The sequence below is a fragment of the Alosa sapidissima genome, chromosome 7 (assembly GCF_018492685.1).
Source record: "Alosa sapidissima isolate fAloSap1 chromosome 7, fAloSap1.pri, whole genome shotgun sequence".
NCBI lineage: Eukaryota > Metazoa > Chordata > Actinopteri > Clupeiformes > Clupeidae > Alosa > Alosa sapidissima.
Genome location: NC_055963.1, coordinates 9538300 through 9563979, shown reverse-complemented (window position 1 = coordinate 9563979; position 25680 = coordinate 9538300). Strand labels below are relative to the sequence as shown.

The 25680-nt window shown below is 42.5% G+C and overlaps 3 protein-coding genes across 6 annotated transcripts; 2 read left to right on the top strand and 1 right to left on the bottom strand.

The window, feature by feature from the left end:
• The first annotated feature begins 5533 nt into the window (after window positions 1–5533).
• Window positions 5534–12230, top strand: ttc34 (tetratricopeptide repeat domain 34). The gene is made up of 8 exons (XM_042099333.1): window positions 5534–6073; window positions 6610–8425; window positions 8571–8793; window positions 9138–9330; window positions 9671–9837; window positions 10262–10535; window positions 10766–10980; window positions 11452–12230. The coding sequence occupies exons 2-8, from the start codon at window positions 6720–6722 to the stop codon at window positions 12016–12018; spliced, it is 3345 nt and encodes a 1114-aa protein (XP_041955267.1). The 5' UTR covers window positions 5534–6073; window positions 6610–6719; the 3' UTR covers window positions 12019–12230.
• An 832-nt stretch (window positions 12231–13062) lies between these two features.
• On the top strand, window positions 13063–20273 carry zgc:154075 (uncharacterized protein LOC556929 homolog). Of its 2 annotated transcripts, XM_042097605.1 has the most exons (14): window positions 13063–13461; window positions 14483–14597; window positions 14761–14845; window positions 14959–15032; window positions 15137–15196; window positions 15291–15398; window positions 15899–15955; window positions 16215–16345; window positions 16452–16506; window positions 16700–16792; window positions 17357–17491; window positions 18997–19098; window positions 19220–19381; window positions 19620–20273. In XM_042097605.1, the coding sequence occupies exons 2-14, from the start codon at window positions 14505–14507 to the stop codon at window positions 19758–19760; spliced, it is 1296 nt and encodes a 431-aa protein (XP_041953539.1). In that variant the 5' UTR covers window positions 13063–13461; window positions 14483–14504; the 3' UTR covers window positions 19761–20273. The 2 variants fall into 2 exon arrangements, with proteins under 2 accessions (XP_041953539.1, XP_041953540.1); XM_042097606.1 differs by lacking the exon at window positions 15291–15398.
• On the bottom strand, window positions 20262–25381 carry LOC121713167 (coiled-coil domain-containing protein 63-like). 3 transcript variants are annotated; one of them, XM_042097597.1, is made up of 15 exons: window positions 25232–25381; window positions 24681–24779; window positions 24304–24403; window positions 23877–24060; window positions 23669–23767; window positions 23453–23566; window positions 23098–23165; window positions 22794–22981; window positions 22535–22645; window positions 22355–22437; window positions 21735–21903; window positions 21261–21427; window positions 21059–21162; window positions 20768–20855; window positions 20262–20583 (listed from the first exon to the last, which is right to left on the bottom strand). In XM_042097597.1, exons 2-15 carry the CDS (start codon window positions 24745–24747, stop codon window positions 20491–20493), a joined length of 1635 nt encoding a protein of 544 aa, XP_041953531.1. In that variant the 5' UTR covers window positions 24748–24779; window positions 25232–25381; the 3' UTR covers window positions 20262–20490. The 3 variants fall into 3 exon arrangements, with proteins under 3 accessions (XP_041953531.1, XP_041953533.1, XP_041953532.1); XM_042097599.1 differs by having other exon boundaries at window positions 21264–21427; XM_042097598.1 differs by lacking the exon at window positions 25232–25381 and adding an exon at window positions 24902–25078.
• Between the last annotated feature and the right edge of the window lie 299 nt (window positions 25382–25680).

The window sequence follows — 25680 nt, the reverse complement described above, 5'->3', positions numbered from 1 at the left end:
GAGATTTGAACGTTTGTAATTTATTTAAAAGTAGGCCTTTTGGTGCTGCTAATGTGCCCAAACAACTAGACATCTGTTCAGCCTACCAGCCTGGTAGGAGGTTGCCAAGCAGCGAAGCTGCGAGGACCTCATTGTGTTTCTACGTTTTCCTATTATTATTATTATATGCAATGGGAGTCTATGGCAGCCCATAGAACCGTCTGGTAAAAAGTTGGGAAATTTGGCACACTAATTGGGGACGGTCCCATGATTCATGTCACCAAGTTTCATGTCGGCAACTCAAACCCTCTAGCGCCACCAACAGGCCAAAGTTGGAAGTGTGTTCACTCACGTAACTTTTGACCCGTAGGTCCGATTTTCAAAAGTCAGGTATCATTGGAATCCTTGGACCAAGCCGAGTTCAACGCACCATATGACGTCATTTTCCGCCATGATGGATTTTCCACCATTTTGGATTTCATCAAAAACACTTAAAATGTATCAGGGGTCACATACTTTCTCTGATTCCCACCAAATTTTACACAGATCATCTTCAGACCAAGCCTCACAAAAGTTATCACTTTTCGTCTTCGGAAGTATTACCGTTCGCCCGTAACAGCCAATCAAAATTTGCGGCGAAGCCGCCAAACAGGAAGTGAGCTCATATCTCAGCAACCCTTGCGGTCATCAAATCCAAACTTGGTATATGGTATATTTGGTGACCTTTGACCTCTAGGGGGCGCTGTAAATCAGTAACATGCCTTTTGGACTGTAGCTGCTGTTGTGCCTAGAATTACAATGTACTAGTGGTGTCTGGTAATACTGTGGAAGATCCTTATGTCGACAGATGGCAATTCATGACATCAACATAATTGATTTGGCCGCCATATTGGATTTAATCAAAACCACTATCAAATTTCCCTAGGTCACAAATTTCATCGGATCCTCACCAAAATTGGCACAGACCATCTTCAGACCATGCCTTATCAGTGCTTTGATTTCCATAACAATTGACGGAAGCGTTTGCCCGTAGCAGCCAATCTAAATGGCGAAGCCACCAAACAGGAAGTGAGCTCATATCTCAGCAACCCATTCACCTATCATAACCAAACTTAGTCCATGGACTCAGGACCCAATCAGGGGGACGCTCAAGAAATCTGGTGACCTTTGACCTCTAGGGGGCGCTGTAATTAAGAAACATGCCTTTTGGCCTGTAGCAGCAGTTGTGCTTAGAAATAAAACGCACTAGTGGTGTCTGGTAATACTGTTGGAGGTCCTTAGGCCGACCCAAGCCAACTTGTGATGTCATTGTAATTGATTCGGCCGCCATATTGGATTTAATCAAAAACACGTACGAATTTTCGCAGGTCACAAATTTCAGCGGATCCTCACCAAAATTGGCAGAGAACATCTTCAGACCATGCCTTATCAGTGCATCGCTTTTTGGAACGATTGACAGTAGCATTCGGCTGTAACAGCCAATCGAAACTTGCGGCGAAGCCGCCAAACAGGAATTGAGCTCATATCTCAGCAACCCTGCCATGTATCATAACCAAACTTACTACATAGGTTCAGGACCCCATTAGGAGGACGCTCAAAAAATGTGTTGACCTTTGACCTGTAGGGGGTGCTGCAATATTGCATTTTGATCTGTAGTTGCGATGTGTTTTATCGATCTTTTATTTTTGGATGTGAAACTGATGACAACATGTTCCATCCAGTTCATTCTAATGCGTGCGTGGTAGGGCGGGGCGGGGCGGGGCGGGACGGGGTGGAACGGGCAGGGGTGATTAGGTGGGGGGGGCTGACTGGCAGAGGCGGTGGCAATACCCTGTTTCAGCCCTACAAAATCAGTTATGTTTGATGTGACACTTGTTGAAAGTGTTGATCGCGAGTGTCTGCTGAGTTCTATCTTGTCGCCGTGGCTACTCCGGCCTATTCTGCTTGGCCCCCTCATTGCTGCTTGCAGCTATATTTTTTTAATTATTTTTTTATTTTTTTAATAGGCATATCATATAATCATATGGAGCCCCCAAAGGGTCACGGTGGGAATTATTTTTTACAGGTGGAAATGCTCATTTTCCCTCCTTTTGTGCTCCCTCCACTGGCGTACTCAGAGCAGGGGCAGGGCTGGTGTCCCCATGGTGGGAAAAAAAACATGCTAAAGTTCCCTCAAAAGTGTCCTTTTTGACTGGCCATTACACAAGAACAAAATTTCAGTGCACTCTGTAGAGCCACAAACAATAACTTTGAAGAACATGTCTTAATGAGTGCCTTTCTAGGGTTGTAAATGTGATGCAACATCCTATAAAGTGCACCTTAAAATGGTCTATACTTTGTGTTTCCTATGTGTGCCCTTCCATTTGAAAGGGGTGCTATTATGGAGTGCCCTCTATGCTGCCCCTACATGACAGTGTGCCAAAGGGTTTCATTTCCAGTACAGAATGCAGTGGAATGCCCTGTATATTACATCACGTGTGAGAAAGCATAAAGAAGTGCCAGCATAGGTGCTCCTAGTGGATAAAATGTGATGCAGTGAAGTAAAAGGGTATCCTTACTTGAATCAATTCAGGGAATTTGCCTAATGGATGCTAGCCTGGAAAAATCCAAACTCATTCACAAAGTGAAAAGAGTCTGGTGACTCGATTGGGAAACGTTTCCAACACTTGCATCGATGGGCACGATGGGCACTAACTATGAAATCATTGGTCCAGCCTTACCAATCACATTGATCTGAGATTCCTAACGTTACTTCCTACTTCACCTAAACTTTACAAACTGACAATAAACAGCATCAACAGTCAGGAAACATGTATGTGGATCTACCTTTGCTGTAAATAAATGTCTGCATTTTTCTAACTGCATTTCTTGACATTTGCAGTTGTTGCTGCTTCTGTTTATCACAATGGGCCCTATTTTGGCGATCAGAAACAGATGGTCAGAGGCGCAAAGTTTATAGACATTAAAGACGTTGCCAGTCCGTAATCACTAATTTAATGGCGTGATTTTGTGATCAAACGCTGGGCGCGCATTAAACCAATGAGAATGACATCTGTCATTCCCTTTAAGAGCAAGCAGTGCAACTTCAACAGTGCATCGGTATTTTGATAATCAGTGGCGCATTTGAAGGAATCTGTTTTGCACGAGACCGTAACAGAGATTCCACCAAAACTTGCTTAACTAAAACCTGTTTGTGACTAGCAGAGTATAGCCTTCACCATGGTCTCATAGCCAATGACAAAACAGTTCTACACAGTTAATTACTTTCACTATTGACTGACAAGGGGTTACCATCGAAGAAAGCAACACTTACCTCAATAATGTTCGAAAGATATAGAAATCCTAAGGATAGGCCTATTTATCCTGCAGAGGAGTTGCTGCTTACATCTCGTGACAGTGCGTCTTCAGCTGTGCTTTATATGTGCCTTTTGCTATAGACCAAGTTTTTCTTGGTCAGTGGCGTAACGATTTTTAGAAGGTGTAAGGTGTAAGTTATTAATTGCCACACCCCTGGACGCAAGGTTTAATAAAAGTAAAGCGCATGGCGAAAATATCCTCACTTTATTGAGTGTAAGATAAGAATAAGCCTTGCGTCACACTTTGCGCCACCTTGCGCCGGGTGCACGATAGGGCCCAATAAGTTTCGTTTTCATTTTCCCCTCTCATCGCTGATTGGCCTGACATTTTTCTTATTAAAGCCTGCTGTACTTATGTAGCCTGGGGCATACTGGAGACAGTGACAGCTAGAGAAATGACTAGTAAAGGAGTTACATGTACTATATTTTACAGTTTTCCTCGATTGCTTTGACCTGCTTAAAGAAACTGGGTTCCACTTGGTCTTCATGGACACCTTCTTTGCACAGCAGATGTCATCTCTTGCAAATTTGTTCACACTTTTTCATTGGGTTCACACATTTCTCACACCCTTTTGCAAAACACAGATGTCATTCAAAGACCCCAAACTCTATTGGTTTCCCTGCGCTAAACAAAAGGAAAACATCTAGGTGGTAGAGATTCCTTGCATAAGTCTGAAATCTTTGACACCCCTGTTACAACTCCCTGTGCCCCCTTCAGGCCTGGCATGGCCAGTGCACAGGCAATGCCGGCCTAGCTGGTCTAATTGGCTAATCACGCACACCTGGTGAAGGTGTGTGGGTATTTAAGGGGTTGTTCTCTCTCTTGATTTGGGCACTTCTCTGTCATAGTAAAGTCCTTTTAGGCAAGTCCCTCCACTCGGCGGCCATATACCAACGTTTTATGGGCACTCATCGGGCACAGTCTTTGGGTCGAACTGCACGTACGCAAGGCTTCACGACACCAATCTTGCTCCAGCGGCGAGATCACAACACATGATTGGCACGATGTCTTCACAACACACCATATGATTGGCTCAATGTATTCACATGTCGACGTTTTGCCGAGGAAGGGGTAGGATATGTGTAGACAACGGCCATATTGGCGTGACACACTAGCCCCATGCATTTCTATGGAGTATTTTTTGAGTGCTGTGTCTCCACATTAGAAAGTCTCTGGTTATAGGCACATTCTGTTGCAGGCACCTTTGGGTTATCGCTCTCCCACTGGCACCTTCTTTCTATCTTAGAACATCATACTGACTCTGGCATACACGCACCCACATGAACACACTTGCATACATTCTTTTACTTTCCCCTAGACATCTTTTGGTAATGGTTATTTATTGCTTTTGGTTACTTTTAAATAAACACTTTATTGGTTAAAGTTATTTCTGTTGTCCCGACTTCATCTTTATGTTGTGGCTTAAAGCCGAGTCGTAACACCCTGTGTGAAACTCCTTTGCACAAATCTTTAATCAGCAATCATTCATTATCCACAAGAGATACCACGACTGTTCTGTGTTGCTATTTGCAAGTATGGATCTAAGGCACATTTAGAGAGAGTGCCTATTTGGTGAAGAAAACAGAACAAAAGCTGACAAGTCCAGACGAGAGTCAGGTTAGGTTTGTAGGTCTATTTCAATGAAAAATGACAAGTTGTAGTTCAATGAAACTTGTCTAGGTGCTTACTGTAGCCTAGGTCTTACATGTCAATAACAGTAACATCCTGGGAGGAATGAATAGCCTACAATATTTTTTTTAATCAATAGGCTAGTTTACCATTTGTCTTTTCACAGTTTTAGCCTACCAGAAGAATGAGAAAGCAAAAATGAGGGACGAAACTCCTCATTTTGAGAACTATTTTGCATTTTGTTGTCCAGTGTGTAATGATTGATTGAAATCACACAGTGATTTGACAACAATATGTTGTTGAAGGTAAAATTTGCTTTTGCTGCATGTTTTAAATGTTTTGAAGAGCCTTTTGCAAGCAAAATTTGTCATTTTGCCAGAGTGCTTTTGTTTAAACCTGCGATGTCAGAGTTGACACAAGCATATAGCGATCGAGAAAAAATAATCTAGGTCTTCATTATTATGACATTGCTGCTTTGCTTGGAAGTCGTCACCATTATATTGTTTACGATATTTAAAACGAATTTTGAAGTCTTTTGATCTGTTCTGGCACGTGGATAGCAGAATAAATACCCATCATGTCTCTTTGGGGGTTCCGTAGAATAATCATCTGGATCTGGACAAGATAGTTTATGAATTTTTAGATAACCGCAAAACCGTCCCGAAATCAGGAATCAGGGATGGCAGAGAATCTAGTTCTAAACTCCACTCCGCTCTAGGATTGGTTGAGAGCACGACTCCTAGTGATTGATGATTGTTTGATGTTGCCCTGGCGACAGAGCACAGGCTGTTGTTGTCTGCTGGTCAGGCTAGCCAGCTTGCTATTGCTAACATAATATTGCACAGGATAAATGACACCTGTTTGCAAGATATCGTATTCTACCATGAAGTGATTTCAAGTTATGTACCATATGGAAGTAGAATTATCTTTAGCTGGTTATAATTGGAATGTCACGCCTTTGTAGGTAGCCCAGCATTTCTCATAGCTAACGCCAGCTACGTTAACTTCGCTATCAAATTTCAAACATGGGAGTTACATATAAAGTTAGTCTCCTTCACGGAAGTTTGTTTCCTAGAGGAAAGGCTAAAAGAAAACAGCACCGGGAAAGGTAAGTATCATTTAGTTATATTCAATACTGTAAATTAAGTATTCAACTTCAGTTTACTTGCCAATTATCTCGACTAACAAAGAACTTTCTCGTTGTCATTGTGAAGCGTGGCTCATGTTCAATCAGTGACAGTTCATCAACCCCTTCTAAACAACCTTCAGTTCAACTAACATGGCCATGTAGTATATGGTGAAAATATTTGCAGTTTGCGTTCAGTCGTTACTAACAGTTTCATTTCTGCATTTCTATACATTTATGTGTAGAAAAGGATTTCTCTGAGATAGAGAAATCCTTTTCAATATATATATATATATATATCTCTGCTCTCTCTCTCACACACATACAGAGAGAGAGAGAGACAGACAGACAGACAGAGAGACAGACAGACAGACAAACGTTCTGTATGTGTTTGTATGTGTCATCATATGCACTGTCCTGTGTGTGTGTGTGTGTGTGTGTGTGTGTGTGTGTGTGTGTGTGTGTTTGAGCTCACACATGTTTGTGAAGAAATAGACTATGCCTTCTCTTTCCATCAGGAAATAGGAAGCTTCTCGAATTTTTTTGAAATCATGGACAAAACAAAAGCCTCTCAAAGATTAGGGATGATGCCATTTAAATTTACATTTGAAGAACACAAAAACTAGATATGACTACCAATCAGCAGGCAACAACTGCAGGGCTGTGCCATGACGGCGATGCACTGATGGCCGCGGGCTGTGTGCTGAAAGCCGCAGCTTGTTACACGACTGCGTTTAAGACTCATGCTGGCTCCACGGTGGCTCACATGAGAGGTCTGGATGGATCCAGCATCGCTAAAATTATTTCGGCTCTTGAGGCTTGGCTTGACGGTGAGGAGGATGCACAGAAGTCAATGGATGGACTCAACAAGGGCCTTGCGGCGGTGTTTCTGTCGACCCTCTGTCCAAACAACCTCTCCGCCACACTGTTCAAAATGGATAGTATATTGCAGAGAGCAAACCATGGTTCGGAGGAGATTTATGCCCGGTGCTCTTCTCTCCTCAGTGGCAAAGGCATACCAACCCTGACAGGACCCAGGCGGTTGATTTTGAAGCTTACTCAGGCACTTGCTGGTTTTCTCTCAGAGCCACACAGCCCAAAGGCTCTTCAGCTCTATTTGGAAGCGTTCCAAAGACATAAATCAGAATGTGTGGGACTCATAAGGTCGAGGCAAGCCCATCACCTTCCAAAAATTCTTAAAGCATTTTCTGACCATATCCAGAAGTCCCCTATGCTCTCTAGTCAAAATCAGACTGAATATAAAACATTTGATGTAGTGGATGACAATCCATTGCAGAGCTCTGAAATCCTTGAGTTCTTAGTTGCCATTTCACCAGATGACCCAAAAGTGCAAGAGCTGCAAGGTGAATTCTTGCTGTCCCTTGGCAAGTTTGAGGAAAGTGCAGAAATCTTCTCCCATGCACTAAAGATGTGTGGACCTCAAGGAGACAAAAAAATCAGTGTGGATGAGGCAGTAAAGTTGAAGCCAGCTGAGAACAAGGCCAGGGTTTTAGTTGGTAGAGCAGCGGCCAACTTCTCCGTTGGCGGACGGGCAAGTGAGGTTTGTTGTGATCTCGGAGAGGCCTTTGCCATACACCCAGCCACAGCCAGACTGCAGTTCCAGCGTTTGTTCTCAGACAACGGCACTGGCGTGGCAGCCCGCACCCAGCTCCGCCAGCAGGCTGAACGAGGGCTGTCGGGCTACCGGGAAACCGTGCTGGCGCGCCCGGATCTCCGCTCCACCAAAGGATTGGCACTCCTGGACCCTGTGATAGCGCAGCTGCGGACGCTCTGCCACCTGGAGCCAGACGGGGGCGGCCGGGAGCTGCGCGTGCGCCTGGCCGACTGCCTGCTCCTCCACGGGGAGTTCCGGGAAGCCCTGTCTATCAGCAGCCAGTTGGCCGCCGCTGGGCCGGCCCAGCAGAGCTACCAGAACACCGTGCAGGTGCTTTGCGGCTATGCGCGCCTCCTCTCAGACGACCACCGGGGGGCACTGGAAGACTTCCAGGCGGTGATCGAGCACAGGGCACCTCACCCGTCCAGCTGTGTCCGAGCCCTGTGCGGCAGGGGGCTTCTGCGCATGATTGCCGGGTCACATTACCTGACCGCGCTGGATTACCTGACCGCGAGCAGGCTGCAGCCCCAGGAGACGGCGTTCACGGTGCGCTGCCTTGTCCCGTGGAACTACCGCGGGCTGCTGTGCACCGTGCTGCTGGAGCAAGGCCGGGCCATGCTTGAGGACATTGGAGGCAAAGGCCCAGGCCCTTCCTCACAGCAAGAGCACAAGGCCCCATCAGCACAGGGGAAAGAGTCCCTCTCACTGTTCAAAGACGGGTAATATTATCATATAGTAGTTTATAGACCATACACTATATTATGTACTGTAGTTGTAAACAGTCATCATGCCTTGCCAACGCCAAACGCTTCTGCACAGGCCTGCCTGTCTCTCCATGAGGTCTTTTTGTTCCGGTCAGTGCAGGAGCCCAGGAGGAGTGCATGCTCTGGCCCTGCTCCTGATGGAGCTGCAGCCGGGCTCCGACGCGCCGCAGATCCTCACGGCGGACGCCCTGTACCGGCTGGGCCGGGTGGAGGAGGCGTACCGTCTGCTGCTGTCCATAGAGCACACCACCACGCGCTCGCCCATCCTCGCACGGCTTGCGCTGCTGCAACTGCACCGGGGCTTTCTTTATGATGCTAACCAGGTAACCAGGGGCTTTCTTTATGATGCTAACCAGGTAACCAGGGGCTTTCTTTATGATGCTAACCAGGTAACCAGGGGCTTTCTTTATGATGCTAACCAGGTGCCTGGCCTACTAGAGGGAGAAACAATGATGCTTTAATTGCACTGTGTATTGTATATTGTATTGTAACGGTATACAGAAGATTAGTGTTAGATAATGTTTTCAATATAATCCAATTCATCATTTTGTAGTTATTCTGACTTGGCAGACTGGGGGGGGGCTAGAAATATATATCCATATGCATGGATTTCGTGTGTGTTTTGTGTATTTCAGTATGTGATGTTTTGAGTAATTGTGATTGACAGCTGCTGAAAAAGCTGATCCAGTGTGGCGACACCAGCTGTCTGCGTCCCCTGCTTGCAGTGGCTGCTCCGAAGGATCGCATTCTGATGGAGAAACACTGCCACACGGCGTCCAAGCGAACCCTCAACGTCCAGAGGGAGACTAGCACCATAAGGGAGTCGGTGGCGTATCTGTCCATTGCCATTATGGCCTCGGGTAGGTCACATTTGACTTCTTCTGTATCTTTACGACCTGTGACGGTGTGGTTAAAAAGATGTACATTTCCGATTCAAATTCAGTTCCAGTTCAATGCCAGTTCAGAGAATGTTGCTGATATTTCTGAGTACCGAGGATTCCACTTTGAAAGTTCTGCGTGTACACTCCTGACACTAATACACCCACACGGTAGTAGAAGGTGACTTCAGATGCCTGTGACCACAGGAAATACTGTATGCATGTTGTGAAACATGTCAATCTGATATTGTAACTGGTGTCTGTCTCCTCTTCCTGTTGTTGCAGCAGTAAAAGCAAATAGGTATGTTTTGTCCTTTTGCAGGTGGCGAGGCTGTGGAGTCTCTGCTTGAAAGGGCCCAGTGCTACGCTTTACTGGGCCAGCGCAAGACCGCCATCTTTGACTTCACCGCCATCCTGAAGGATCACCCGGAGCATGTGCCAGCCCTATGTGGGAGAGCGTTCACCCACCTCACTTTGAACCAACAGAAGGTGAACGGTCAACTCAGTCCATCACACTCACATGATGCAGACAGGGAAACACAATTCAGCACACGATTAGAGGCTGAGGCTGCTGTTGCATGTTATCAAATTGATCTTTTTTTTTCTTTCTGTGGGCTTGAGGAAGAGAGTTTGTTAGCAAAATCTGAAGAAAAAAAAGGACAGAGAAAAGTGATTAGTAAGTGTTCTGTGCTGTTATGTTTGATGGGTCTGCGTTGCTGTTGGAATCCAAATATAGGAACATTAACAAAATAGGCTCAGCTATGAGTCATGGGGGTTTTCTGAAGTGAGATGAAGAGATTATGTCTGATGATAAAGAAGTCAGTAGTTGTTCGTAAAGGTCAATTAACCAATTACCCAACATTATTAATCTTTGACCTTTTCCATAAAAGTGAACATAAACAAATGTCCCCAGGAATGTACCGCAGACATACTGGCCGCTCTGCGGGCGAACCCGGAGGCTGTCACACAGGACATTCTGTCCCTGAAAGACAAGGGACGGAAACTCATCTGTGAGTGGCTGCTTCAGTTCTGCCAAACAAGCCTCTCGCAAACAGTAGCAGTCAATCCAGTTCCCTGTTTGGAGAAGCATCTTCAAGAGGCTTTTTTGGTTGGAGCAGCACTGCTGAGAATAGATGGTCGTGATCCTAGGTGGCATATGCTTTACGTTGATACCTTACTTGCTAAAGGTACTATTTTTTTCTGATGGTGATGGTTATTATTATTATTATTATTAGTAGTAGTAGTAGTAGTAGTATATTATTATTGTTATTATTGTTATCTTGCCTCATTTTTCGGTTGACTCAGTCTACATGTAGGCTACAGGTTTGTCTGACGTACTTATGCACATGTCATCATGGAAATCTCCAAAGTGTGTGCTGTCGTGTGCAGTGCAAACGTTGACTAATCTCCCCCACAGGTGACGTGCAGGCAGCGGCCATTCGCCTGGGACAGGTGTTTGGGCAGGAGCCCCGGGAGGCCAGTGCCCAGGCTAGGTGGGGGGTGGTGGAAGCCTGGGAGCAGAACTTCAGGGGAGCTGCTCAGAGGCTGGCCAAGGTGGCCGAGAGAGAGCCCTCCACCTTGGACTTCCTCCTTCCTCTAATCTGCTCTTCGCACAGGAAACGCCTCGGACAAGTAAAGCTAAAGCGCTACTTGGGTCACAGTGCAAAATGCACAAAACATACACACAGTCAGGCAGTTATGCAGTTTCTGTTGCTTGGCCATTTTAAACCTATGGTGGTAGACTTCTCCCAACAAGTATTTCATGTCAATATCTGAATAACCTTAGTAGCGCAACACTTCAACCACTTCAATCAGGAAATGTGTGTCATTTCCCTCTCTGAACTAAGTAAACTGTTGTCACTGTTAAAACATTGACCTGTATGACAGCAGCAAGTCAAATAGTGATTTATTAGTAAACTGAAAATGTATGTTAAGTAATGAAATGTTTGGCCATGACCTTTAAGTCTCTTGCGTAGACTCACTTTGATCTAGATGAATCATTCTTCTTCCACTGTTGTCACTGTTTGCTGCATTGCACTGTTTATTTGTCTTTTGTGTGGGGAAGGCACTCCTCTCTGAATGTATTTGATGTTATTCGCCCAGGCAGCGTCCCAGGAAGCGAGCAGTGCGACTGAGCAGGACCAATGGGAGAGCGCCCTGCCGCTGCTGACTGTGGCGGTGCGGGCTGTGGACGAGCTGAAGCCACAGTACCTCCGCCAGCGGGCCGCTTGTCTCGCCCAGCTGGGCCTGCACGAGAGAGCCGTGGTCGACCTGGACAAGGTCATCCTCGGTCACGGTGCTGCCACCGGTGTCGCCGGCAACACAGAGGCCGCGGCGGTGGCGGAGCACGGGCTGTGGGCGGAGGACCTGTGCCGCCGCGGCCGCAGTCTGCTGCTGTGCAACCGAGAGCAGCCGGCCGTGGAGGACTTCTCCCGGGCGCTGGGGCTGCACCGCAGCCGGACGCTGGCGTGCGTGGAGACCGGGCCGGGGAGGGCCAGGCTGGCCCGGCACTTCCTCCACGCCGCCTCGCGCTGCTACGCTGAGCAGCAGCTGAGCGACGCCTGGACGCTGACTGAGAGCGGGCTGCAGGTGGACGCTGGCCATGCCGAGCTGCGCAGGCTCAAGGCGCGCATCAAACAGGAGTCCTCCACCTCCTGCATTGTCCATTAGACGTTTACCCGAGTTCACTCTGCTCAATATAGAAATGAGTGTAGTACAATGAACGCTGAGAATAGTCACAAGCACAGCTTTGAGAAATAGCTTCCCAAACCCTTCAGAAGAAAATGGCTCAGTAGGAGTGTACTTGATATGTAAAAACATATATGTAAATACTATGTTGTTGTTTTTTGTGAGAAATGGGGTTATAAAGTAATTAAGAGTTATTTGTGACAATCATGATGTTTGAACCATTGTCCTGTAAATGTATATGATTATATTTATACAAATCGTTATTGAAAATATCTTTTGTCTTCCATCATGTTTGTGAATCTATTTGTGAATCTAAATGTAGTATTTTTTTTTGCTGATTTTGACTATCGATTATGAGCAGAATACATTGAATGTAAATCATAGAATCACAAATATTATGTCAATATGTGATTAAGTAAGGGATAATGGACGACACGGTGGTCTGTTCACAGAAGTTAATGCACGGTCGAGGTTGTAAAATTCAACCAAGCAGTGGAATAAGTACAATATAATCCTGTTTGGTACAGTTTTTATTTGTCATACTATGAATAGAGGATATTCAGTACAAATGATCAGAAAGAAAGATTATAATTTGATTGTTATTGGTATACTTACTCATAAATGATGACAACTTGTCTCCAGCTGTTTTTTTGTAATCCAACCAACAGACAAGTAAGATATGTCCATGTCTTAATAAAATGGATCATTTGTGTTGATGGTTAAAGTGTAGTTTTGCTACAGTATACACTCCAGACAGATGACACTGTATATTTATGTTACTTTATTCCTATTGATACAGAGATATTTCAATATGTTTACCCCATCTCTTATTGATAAAAGACACAAATAGTAGAAGGCCCACTGGCCAACCTTGCTTGATGTATAGAGAGCCTAGCCTACATCTCATAGATTTGACAGTAATGAATTTAAGATGGCGTATTTGGATGGCAAAGCTAGGCGGCGCTGTAGATCTGTGTTGATATTTAGCCACTATGAGTGCTTCCTTAGTATCTCGTTGATTTGTTTTCAGTTGACGTCATCAAACAAGTTTTGCCCTGGTGTTGTTGCCCCTGTTGCTGTAGAAATCTGGTTTGAGTAGGAGGCAAGGATTCCCTTCAATCATTTTTGAAGATCATTCTATTTCTCATATCAAAACTGACAAGCGCTGTGGGCATTGTCCTCTGCATCTAATACGGACACAGGCAACAGTAACAGACACCATAACAGGCATTTAAGACTCCACATTTCCGGATAGGAAAGATCAAAGTTCATTGCCAGCCAGCCCGTCCTTTTTAGACTGTATGCCCTTAGATAACCCTACATAGCCTACATAGTTACATACTTAGTAGCAGTCCTTCCTATTCGGAAGTTACCGTTTAATTTGACGTAGGCTACTAACAGTGGGGAACTTAAACAAGAGAGTTGGTGAGTATCTCTCATAACCACATCATGCTAACCACAGGAGCAGCCGTAATATCTTGTTTTAGTGAGAGGACGGTGAACACTGAAATGCATGTTGCACTGGGGTTTCTGTACTGGGATTCTGTGTAATGCTGTGGAACATTTCTTTGAGAGGAAATCCTGTAAACTCCTGTCAGACAAACCACAAGCTACAACAAGTAGTGTGAGTCATTCGGTATCAAGTCAGAGAAGGCTGTGCTGCACCGTCTCAGATTTTTTTGTCAGTGGGTCCCAACACCAAGCCCTGTAATAAATATTTCTGTTAAAATTGTCTTCATATTTCTTTCAGCCCTTGCTATTTATTTAGTTTTACAGCCTGAAAAACATAATTTCAGAAACAATTTATAGCCATCCCAACGTCGAAAGGAAGGCCTATAGCATATAGTTCTCAACATGACTGTATGCCATGCCCTGTGATTTTCTATAGCCTATGGCCCTAGATTTTGTAAATCAATTTTAATAATGATGTGCAAATATTTAAATTCTCCTCTTACAATGCGCATGAATGGATAAAACAAAGGAAGGTTACAGTTTTCAGTCATTTTTAAAGGATTAAAGTTCTATGGATAGCTAAAGGCCAATATAAATCCATGTTGAAGTAGCTCAATGTATGGGCATTTATTGTAGAAAGAGACAAGGGACAAGGCATACAATGCAATTCACCAAGTATATTTATCAAATGAAACATGGTACAACATTAGCACTTGGTACTCATAGCAACATAGAGTTTCATGTTCCTACTAGCTATACTACCCCACATGCCATTTTCTTGGATTCTGTCCGATTTGACATGGAATAACCCTTATGTCAGCTCTTCCAGTTATGTTAAAGCTGTGATTGGCCTACAAAACACCTGTCATTATTGAAGTAAGAATAAATAAATAAAAGTAGGTAGCCCACATGAAATCTAAAATCAAGGTCTCAAGTATTTCTTCAATTGGGCAATTGTCTCACTTAAGGAAAAATGATGTCCTATTCCTTTCAGGAAGGACGGCTGATCTGTCGCTATGCCAACACCTGTGGATGTGATTGTGGTTGGAGCTGGCAATCGTGGGGAGACATACTCCAGTTATGCCTCCTTTCACCCCCTTAGGATGCGGGTACAGAAGCTTCTGCTTTTAGGGTTTAGAACAGAGAACCTGCATTCTTTACTGCTTTACATGCAGTGATTGGTGTCTTAATCTGACTTTAATGTGGACTCTTCTTTTTTAATCCAACTCTTCTTTTGTGAGGTGTAATGACATTTGACAATATTGCCCTTAGGTAGTTGGTGTGGTGGATCCAAGGCTGTTTGCCCGACGTAAATTGCAAGAAAAACATCAAATACCTGATGAAAATGTATTTGATGGTAAGAGATATGATGAGGTCCTATACCAGTGTGGCAGTATCCCCAAGGCTATAACTGTAATGCTGCATTAACATTATACATATATTTTTGTTTTGTTCGATTCTGTTTGGCAGATTGGAGATCCATTGTAGAGAGAGACAAGTTTGCAGATGCTATATTCATCTGTACCCCTGACCGACTTCATAAGGTGGATGCTACATTATTTGCCACTTTTCAGATTCATGTTAGGATTTTCCAAGACCTCATCTTCACTTCAGTCTGTTTTGTACAATTTCCATCCTTCCTCCCTAGGATCCAGCTGTTGCACTATCCAGAAAAGGCTATCATATCCTACTGGAGAAACCCATGGCTGTAAGATCATTTTGTCTTGATGAAGTATGTTTCTGTGTTCATGGTACCGCACATCATTGCTCACAGTCCTCTGCATGTTTATGCAATATGGCAGGTGACAGAAAAGGACTGTACAGAAATTGTGGAAGCTTGCAATCATGCTGGTGTAATGCTCACAGTATGCCATGTTCTCCGATATGACCCTCTCATCCACAAAATAAAGGTAAACCTATAATCTGGTGTTTAAAGTATTGTGTTTCAAGTTTGCTTTGAAAGCTAATACTTATATATATTAAATGATTTAAGTCATTTGTTAAAGTCCTTGATTACATTACTTTTTAGAATGCATATTGGGTGATCCAATCACAAGTGATCAGCTGAGACACATCGCCATTTACACATTTATCCAAGATGCACAGCCATAGATGTTGTTAGCCATTTGTGTTTAGATTACGTTACTGCCAACGCTACATTCATCAGCACTCACATTCAGGAAGCTTCAGAGTTTGTTTATGCTCTTTAGACCACCTCGGCAAGTGGTTTAAGTGATCGGATAACAATGTGTCTTGGTGATTACACTTGTATTTAAAACTGACTACTTGTGATCGGATGAACCAGGACACATTTTAAAAACAAATATAAATGGAGTCATAGAATCACTGTGAAAGTAGGTAATGTGTATATGTTTGCTTATCCTAAGGAGACTTTTTTTCCTAATCCCAGGTGCTGTTAGACAGCGGAGTTGTCGGGGATGTGATCCATATACAACACCTGGGGCCAGTATGTAAATATCAGTTGTATTGCATTATATTTGGCTACACCGAGTGTGATGTGGAAGATCTTACTTTTAACTTTGGCACGAATGCTAAAAGCACAGTCTCAGAGCCAGCTTCCTGGCTGATCAGTTCGGTTGATCAACTTTTTACCCCTCGGGTGTTAAAAACAACTGAGGATCCTATTTCCATATAGTGTGTCTGTGTGAAGTGCTTCTTCACAGCATACCCCCCAAATGGATTTGCTCTAATATGTTCCCGACTAGGTGGGCTTCTATCATTTTGCTCATTCCTTTGTCAGAGGGAACTGGAGGAACAAGGAGCAGAGCTCATTTTCCCTTTTGGCCAAAAGCTGCCATGACTTGGACCTCATCCATCACTGGGCCAGTGGCCGCAGGTTTGACTTCATGATTAACAACACATTTTATTGAATACTTAGCAGGTGCAGATGGTTCTGTCGGTGACTTTTTTTTTTTTTTCTGTGGTGACTCCATTATTGGCAGGTGTATAAAAGTTTCATCATTTGGGTCTCTGAGTCACTTCCGCAAAGAAAACAAGGTCAGTCTGATTTTCCCTTTTGTATTCTGATACAGTCAAGTATTAGTCATGTACAGTCAAGTAGACAAGTATTAACCTTGATCCAAGATTATTGCCATTTTGGATTTATTATTCCATAGACAGCGGCAAAATGGCAAGAATATGATATACATTGAACATACGGTTATGCTGAGAGAATGGGCTTTCATTCCAGCCTGCTGGAGCTGCAGATCGCTGCTTAGACTGTCCTGTCGAAACAAACTGTCCATACTCAGCTCGCAAAATCTACCTTGACGCAGTGAAAAAGGTTGGTTTCTTTGTTTCTTATGTAACAATTTAAGATTTTAACTTGTCACCAACAGACTTTCTTGTGTCTGTGTTGTCCTCTAGATTAGGCCCCATTTGAATGATCATGTTATATCATGATATATTTCAGGTGTATCTAATTGTTTTGCCTCAATCCTTTTAGCTTTTTGTGAAGTTCAAATTGTACCAGTTTTATGTAAATGTTATTTTATTATTGTTATTATTTTATTATTAATATGTTCTGTACTTTTATTTCCCTTTCTCCTTTATAATAGTATGTAGGTTATCTTATTATTTGTTTTATTTTTCATAATTATTATACTATATCTCTTGTTATTCCATTATTACTGTGTAATCTCGGCTTCACTGAAAATGAGGACTACCCTCAATGAACCTCCGAGAATAAATAAAGATTGAATGAATGAATGAAGGTTATTTTTGAAAAAGATTTTTTTTCCTAGATTTACTAGTGTGATTACTTGATTTTTGTTTTTATTATTCCTGAGTTCATCTGCAGTTTTGGGATCTGAGAGTGAATGTGTGTGTGTCTGACATGCTGTTTCAGGGATGTGTGGGCTGGCCTGTGTCAGTCATCTGTTCCAACTCCCTTCCTGACATTGAGTCCGTGACGGTTGCTCTGCGCTCTGGGCCTTACGGTCGGTGTGTGTACGAGTGTGACAATGACGTCTGTTCCAATCAGGTAGATGGGATTTGTTGTTCACTCAAAACTAACTTTTTCATCGATGAGACCCAATTTCACAGACCTAATTTCACACAGGAAATGATATTGATCATATTTGTGCACTTTAATATACCAATCAAGATATACCAGTTAAGGATGCATGTTTTAACTATTATGTTTTTTGTCAGTGTAGAGTTAGAGGACTGTTAGAACAGTATTGATGGACATGGCACATTATCAAGTCAAGTCAAGTCAAGTCGGCTTTTATTGTCAATTTCTTTACATGCACTGGTCATACAAAGAATTGAAATTTCGTTTCTTACTTTCCCATGCAGACATAGACATACTTTAAATACAGACATAGACATACTATAGACATAGCCATAGACAATAAACATTAAATTAAAGTGCAAGACTGAAATATAGAACATGTATGTATCAAAATAGAAATATAGGACATATATATATATATATATATAAAAAAAAAATAGAGGTAGTTGTGTTGTATATTTCTATAGTCTTAACAGTTACATGAAGTTTAAACTTGTGCTTGTGTGACCTGTATATTTACATTGATATGCAGTATGTAGTAATTCAAGTATATCAGGCTTGATGTGAAGCAGCAACACGTTTGGCTGCGCAGTCACAGTGCAGTTCCACATGGCGGTGTTGGGGGGGGGGGGGTTTGGTAGACAGGATCCTAGTTTCCTAGGTTCCTGGTTGGCTGGTGGGTGGGGGGGGCTCTCAGTGATGGGAGAGTGTGTAGAGTGTTCAGCATCCTGATTGCTTGGTGGATGAAGCTACTTGCCAGTCTGGTGGTGCGGGAGCGGAGGCTCCTGTACCGCTTTCCAGAGGGCAGGAGGCTGAACAGTTCGTGTGCAGGGTGGGTTGTATCCTTGACAATCATTAGTGCTTTGCGGGTGAGGCGGGTGGTGTAAATGTCCTGCAGGGAGGGGAGTGGTGCTCCAATGATCCTCTTAGCTGTGTTAACAGTGCGCTGGAGGGTCTTCCTGTTCTGATCTGTGCAGCTTCCGCCCCACACTGTGATGCTGCTGGAGACGATGCTCTCGATGGTCCCTCTGTAGAATGTAGTCATGACAGGAGGCGTGGCACTTGCCTTCTTCAATTTGCGCAAGAAGTAGAGGCGCTGCTGGGCTTTCTTCGCCAGTGATGCTGTGTTGGTGGTCCAGGAGAGGTCGTCGCTGATGTGCACCCCCAGAAATTTTGTGCTGCTCACTCTCTCCACAGCATCTCCGTCGATGGACAGTGGTGGCAGTTGTTTGTGGCCTCTCTGAAAGTTGGGGCCACAAACAATCAGACGCAACAATGAAAATACTAATACAGCTTCCATGTTGCCTTACACAAATTGAATTGAATTGAATAATGGGGTATCAGACGCAACAATGAAAATACTAATACAGCTTCCATGTTGCCTTACACAAATTGAATTGTACAGAATTGAAAACTGTCAACTTTATTGTACAGATTACTAAAATAAATACTTTTTGCCGATCCTTTTATAGGTTGTAAACATGGAGTTTGAAGGAGGGCTCACTGCTGCGTTTACCATGGTAGCTTTCACAGAAGAGCTCTGTCAGCGTAAAACAACTATTTATGGAAGCAGGGTAGGTCCTGGGCTTCAAGGATGTGCTTGATGCATCCATGCTATTTAATATAATAAAGCATGCATAATGTTCACTGGAAAGAAGAAGAAAACCACAACACTGTTACTCATTTGTCCTCTAGGGGGAGCTCCACTACAACAGCCACGATATCAGCGTGTTTGACTTTCTCACACAGAGGTCCACTAAGTATTCGGCGGATTTGAAAGCCCCTGGGAGCTTTGCTATGAAAGGTCATGGCGTGGCAGATTATCACCTTGTGGATGCTTTCATCTCGGCTGTGGCAGTGAGTTAGTTTTGTTGTTTGCGGTGTCTGATCGATGTAGGTGTTCATGACATTCACTGTAGATAGCCCTCGGTACATTTAAACTGAAATATTTACAGTGTCTTTGAACCTGAGGTTGTAATAATAAAGGTGATGTTGACATAGTCACTCATGGGTAAAGAACAGCATGAGCAGCACAGCACCAAACAAATGCTGCTATCGACTTGTTTTACTAGCGAGTTCATCTGTTTCTTTGCAGAGTGAGGATCCCTCCCTCATCTGCTCTGGTCCGAGAGAGACCTTGGCGAGCCACAGGCTGGTGTTTCAAGCTGAGCGCTCACGACTGGAGAATAGAGTGGTGTTCTGTGGTAATGAACAGGGTGCAAAGACCCAGAAATGAGGAATTTCAAACAGGATGGATGGTTCTTAGGGAGGGTTTTCATGGCCGAATAGGGAATTTCAGCGAATTTCAGAAATCGGGTTTACATCTGTGATTCAGTGCTATGATTGATAAAATGTCTTTTTATCCTATTAATGTTATTATGTTATATGATTGTATTTGTATTTTGCAAACTGTTAAAACCTGAGCTGCACAAATGTATACTTTTGAAAAAACTGTATACCTCACTCAGTGATTTATACAAACCACTGTGATCAATTTACATTGTGTGACAAAATACATTGATGTTTAGTTAACATTTGATTGTGTGAAAATGACTGTCTAAAGTGACTTTTATATTTTTATTGTGAAAAAATTAACACAAATAAAATAGATTGTAGATTATGTTCACAGTTCACAGAATCAGCACAAATGATGTTTCAGGTGTTCACAGTACACTGTGCCACTGCCATCATGTTTATAAAAACATATAATGCGACAGATGTTAAATAAAATCCAATATTTTAAAATCTACCTAATGTTTATTTGCAATCAAGTGTATCATTACATAAGAATCACTCATATCAGCTAGTGTGGAAGACTTGAAGAACTTATGGTTCATATGGTTCCTCCATGAAGTGTTTCTGTTTGACATTAAGTGTGGCTCACAGTCCCAGCTTGTTTATAGTCCTCACAAAATGTACATATGAAAATAAGCTGTGAAGTAGTCAAACAAGGTCAGGAAGCCACATCAAGGCAAAGCCAGGCTGCGTTGGCGGAAGTTGGGCCCAAGGCTGACTCTGGATGTTTTCACTTCTGGTCTGCTTCTCCTCCTCCGTTGCATCTGTGGCAAAACAAACATGCCGGTCTGGTACTGTACCATTTATGCCTGTGTGACTTATAAGAAGCTATTATGGTATCTTGGTATCTAAAAAAAAGCTAAACCAAATGTAAAAACAATACAGGAAAACGGCTACATTAATAACCAGTCTACACAGGTTTATTTTTATGTATTGACTATTTCTCACCCTCTTCAAGGCTTGCTTGTAGAGCTCTTCTCTGGATAACGTTCTTTCACCCAAAGGCAATTCACATTCCTCTGTATCAGATTCAGTCCTTGCAAGCAAGCATAGTAAGTAATGTTAAGATGCATTGAGGTATAACCATTTTGAAATAAAATGTATCCACATGCTTTGGGACCACCGTGTGGTTTGTCACCTCTCAGCCTGCAACACTAAACATTTGATGCTATTATCTAATCACAGCCATTATGATGTTCTACATTGCCTCGTGTGTTTCGTTGCTTAAATAACACATACCATTGAACAGGGGGTCTGATGATCAGATCTTCTTGGGACAGCGGTTGACTCTTTCCCAGCAAGTGACATGCAGTCGCCATGGCACTGTACTCTTTCTCATGATCCTGAGATAGAGAGAGAAAGAAGGAGAGTCACAACTATCACATACACAAACAATCACAAGAGATTCACCAACAGCCGTAATGAAAATCTGGCACAGTACCACCTTGGCATTGACGAAGGACTGAATGGTCAGCAGCTCATTGGTGCGGTGCTCCACGAGGCCCAGAAAGGCCATGGTGATGCTCTCCCTGTTATCGCAGGTCGCTCCCAATTTCTCGTCGATTTCAGAGCGATCACAGTTGATCTGGTTAAGCACAGCATTTATACCTACAATACAACAGACAAATTAATTTACTGCAAAGTGCATGCATCTTCTAAATAAAATGTTTTTCTCATTTTTAAATATGATAAGAAGTTTTTGTTAAAAAAAAAAAAACCCTGACAAACCAGCCAACTCTTTTCAACGGAGAGTTCAAGTTGTGTTCTAGAATTTAACAGCATGACCCCAATGAAACAATCTTTCTAGCTTATGAACACTGGGTAAAACATTACCTTATCAACTAAGATACATTTTCAGACTTCAGTTGAAAGGGAGCCATAAAGATCACCACCAATGATAACCCGCCAGGCCAACCTGTTTTGAGCTGGTCCAGGATCTTGTTGATAGCTGTGATGCGCAGCTCGTAGGCCTGCCTCTGCCTCTCTGTCTGCTGCTGTTGAGAGGCTATGTTCTGGAGGAGAGCAGAACGCACGGCCTGCTGCTTCTGCCACTCTGAGTTCAGATGATCGATTGCCTCCAAGATCTAAATCAGCGAAAGACACACACACACACACACACCTCAAGTGTCACAGGGATTTACACACTTAACAAGTATCTCAACTTAGAAGTGTTTCTAGCATGTTTGTGTGTATGTGGCACGTGAGCTGGCTGATTGACCACATTTACATCAGCCAGCACCAGACCACTACAACCAGCCAATCCTTGTGGATTTCCGTTTGTGATCTTCGGTACGTTAAGATCAGACTAAGAACAGACAACAGTTGATTTTTGCCACCCAAGAGCTAACTTGCAATGCAGCTTGCCATAGGTAGTTAGCTTCAATTAACACACGGATCTCCTTATATGGGCAAAGATGGCAGCTTTGGGTCCTTTTTGTAGGCAAACTTCAGAGGTCTATGCTTTCAATGGAGATAAATGTTAATCTTTAAGATAGCGTCAGTTCTATACCTAGCTCATCCTTAGCTCTGACTGACCTGATCTATCTGGGCCTTTAAGTGCTCTGCCTCATTGTTCTGTTCATTGACGTAGGTCAGGGAGGAGAAATTTAAATCCTCAACTGGAAAGAGGTGAGGAATAAAGGGCGAGTTACAGAAATACAAGATGGCTCCCACAGGTCAAAGTACAGGTTGCACAACTGAAAAGAAAGCACTTACCTTCAATGAACTTTGCCATAATTTTCTCGAGATCTTCTTCTCCAAGTATATCTTGAATTCTTTTGAAGGATACCTCTAAGTCCACCCCCTTCTCTTTCTTTTCTTCTTTCTCTAAACAAATGACAAATGCATGTGACTAATGCCTGTGTCCCAATAGACTCCACTGGCTCATCTGTATTGATTTAAGTCATGTACTCTGTTTGGGTAACAACTACTTCGTCATCTTTTCAGAGAGTTTCTCAATTCAGTTTGCTCGAACCTTGTTTCCGGGGATTGTCCTGGCTCTCCCCCTGACTGGTTCTCTCTTGGTTCTTAATGCTCATGAAGCTCTTGAGCTGATCATTGTAAGAGATAACTCTCTCTAGTTCAAATAACTCTGTGTTGTATTGTACCATGTCCTTCATGGTTTTCTCCTTCAAAAACATGGATTTTAACTGCATATCCAGCCTGAAAAACAGTGTACAGTGAGACAACAATTTGTGAACATCATTTGCTATGATAAGCAATAAAGAAATTATACAAGTCTATTTACAAGTCAATCCTCAAATGAAAGTCTCCAATACCTTCCATCAGCAGCAGCAGAGGTCTTACTCATGACATCTCTGATATTTCTGCGAATGAGTTCCAACTCCTGGTGAATGGAATTACATGAACACTAGTTTAAATATGGACCCTTTCAAGAGAGTTCCATTATCAGCATCATAGTTGGCCCCACAAGACTTCCTTTTTAACATTCCATATGTTATCTTAATGTAGAGGAAGTAGATTGGGGCCCAAATAGAACGTTCAAGCATTGTTTTTGTTTTTATTGATGAAAGGGTCTATACATGCTGATTTAGATGTTTTTTTTTAAAATAACTTTAGATCCTTTAGATTTAGATATTTTATTAAATTTAAACACAGAGAATTTGTACAAACCTTCTCCAGTTTGCTGTATATCTGTTGGAACTGTTTTCGTTCAATATGGAGAATTTTAAGATCTTCCCTGAGCTGCCTGTTCTTTGACAATAACTTGTTGCTACGTATATTTCCCTACAAAAGATAAGCAAAACATATATTTGGTGATATATTTTGTGAGTATTTTCAGGATGATTTCATATCTATATATATTATATATATATTTATGTTCTATACCAGATCCAGTTTGTTCTCCAAAACATGACTGGTACATCTACTGATTACAGACATTTTCTCTCTTTTGGTTTCTGCCATCTCTTTCTCAAGTCTCAAAATCTACATAACATAGACCAAAAGGTAATAGTTGTCAGCAATTATGATCACGAAGAAGATAGTATTTTGAATGAAAAGTATTCAGGTGGCATTATGTCACTACAGATCGCACCTCTTGCTTTATGCTCTTCAATGTCCGTTTCTCTCTGTGTATTTGTGTTTCTACACTGTCTTGGATCACCAGCATGTGGCAGAGGTCCTGGGTGACCTCTGTGCCTTGTAATTTCCTTCCCTGTGTCACACGAAGGTTACACTGTAGCTCCTCATGCTCGTCCTTCAGCCTCTGGATTTCCCGTCTGATTGATGTGAATAGATATTATTTACTATTAAGCAATAAAAGGTTTTCGCTAATGGAAAACACATATAATAGGCATAGTCTATTTAATTGAAAATGGTGTCACATTGACAAAAAGCAACTGGTATAATGCATTGGTACATATGACACAGAAAAGTCTGCATTTTAAAACATTTTGCATGCCTGTATGGAAAGCATCACAGTGAAATGCATGTCACTGCTCACAGCAGTTCCTGATACTTACAACTGTCTCCGGATAATATCCTCTGACTCTGCGGCATATGCTTGCCGGGAACCTACCATGATGCGAAACTGCCTCTGCAACTTATTCAGCTCTGTCTGAGCTGTTTGAGTAAACAACAACAGTAACAGTGTAGCAATTTTTTAATAAGTTATATGACTAGACAGATTTTATTAAAAATCTGACAACTAATGTCAAAGAAACGGAAATGTCCATGATAACTCATAATATTGTACAACCTACCAATGCCTATTTCAGAGGACATAGACCTATAATTTACTCATGAGGACGGCAGGTTGATGGCACTGAAACAACTAATGGTGATGCTAATGTTTCCTCTGTCAGATCAGTTTAACTGAGAAAGCATTGTGGGGTCGTACCTATTACATCGATGTCGGGTTCGCTGTTGTCTGAATGAATACTACATGCTGATATCCTCCGACGCATCCTATCTGCTCAGATGTTTACTGTCAAGGTATCTATACATTTGGAGAGGAAAAAAAAAATACGTACCTGCATTAAGAAGCATATTTTTTTTTTTTTACCATGAAATACATTCAGCTCGTTAAAGTCAAGTAGGCCTAATCTAACGTTAGCCTACCTTGGGTGTCTTTCACTATCCCTAACATTACATGGAATTAGTCTAACTTAAAGTTTATGACTGACAAAAGGAGAGGAAATGTTAGTTTGGGAAAGCTAAATCATAAACACAAGATTCATAAGAATCATGAACTAACACACAGGCAAACGTTATTATGATATCTGAAATATTGGACACAAACGCTATGCCATCACTAAGTTAGCTAAAGTTAGCTATCGATAACGTTATGTAGAAGCTAGCAGTTAGCCGGAGGGCACTCAAGCAATTTAAAAAAACATGTTATTTTTTACAGTCTATGGTTATTACACATAAACGATCGTGTCTACTTACCAGCATCAACCAAACATAAATCTAACTACCTGTGTAGAAACTAATCTGTGTATGGTGATCCTATACTTTTTCTTGTGTAGGCCTTTTTTGAACTGTGGTGTCCAGTCAAACACAAGCACCTGTCACCTAGAAACGAATTCTACAAATTGTTACTTTTCTTCCTGCGTGCAAATAGAATCTCTCAACTTCACCTGTCAGCCACATTTGCTGACTGGCATTCTGAACCATCTTGGGAGACGGGCTCTGGTTTTATTCAGAGTAACAAAAAATCTAGCCTATGTTTCAGAACATCTTGTAGCCTTTCCAAAGAAGATTTCTTTAAACCAGACCACTTCTAAAATGAAGATACCTCAAAGTCAAAGTCAAAGTCAGCTTTATTGTCAATTTCTTCACATGTTCCAGACATACAAAGAGATCGAAATTACGTTTCTCACTATCCCACGGTGAAG

Coding starts and splice junctions, on each gene's coding strand:
- LOC121713167 (XM_042097597.1), bottom strand. CDS start 24,747: ATGCGTCGGAGGATATCAGCATGTAGTATTCATTCAGACAACAGCGAA. Junction 23,768..23,876: donor TGAAGAGCATAAAGCAAGAG/GTGCGATCTGTA, acceptor TATGTTATGTAG/ATTTTGAGACTTGAGAAAGA. Junction 21,428..21,734: donor CCTGGACCAGCTCAAAACAG/GTTGGCCTGGCG, acceptor GTTGTATTGTAG/GTATAAATGCTGTGCTTAAC.
- zgc:154075 (XM_042097605.1), top strand. CDS start 14,505: ATGCCAACACCTGTGGATGTGATTGTGGTTGGAGCTGGCAATCGTGGG. Junction 16,346..16,451: donor CACTGGGCCAGTGGCCGCAG/GTTTGACTTCAT, acceptor CATTATTGGCAG/GTGTATAAAAGTTTCATCAT. Junction 16,793..17,356: donor ACCTTGACGCAGTGAAAAAG/GTTGGTTTCTTT, acceptor ATGCTGTTTCAG/GGATGTGTGGGCTGGCCTGT.
- ttc34 (XM_042099333.1), top strand. CDS start 6,720: ATGACTACCAATCAGCAGGCAACAACTGCAGGGCTGTGCCATGACGGC. Junction 8,426..8,570: donor CTCTCACTGTTCAAAGACGG/GTAATATTATCA, acceptor CGGTCAGTGCAG/GAGCCCAGGAGGAGTGCATG. Junction 9,331..9,670: donor CATTGCCATTATGGCCTCGG/GTAGGTCACATT, acceptor GTCCTTTTGCAG/GTGGCGAGGCTGTGGAGTCT.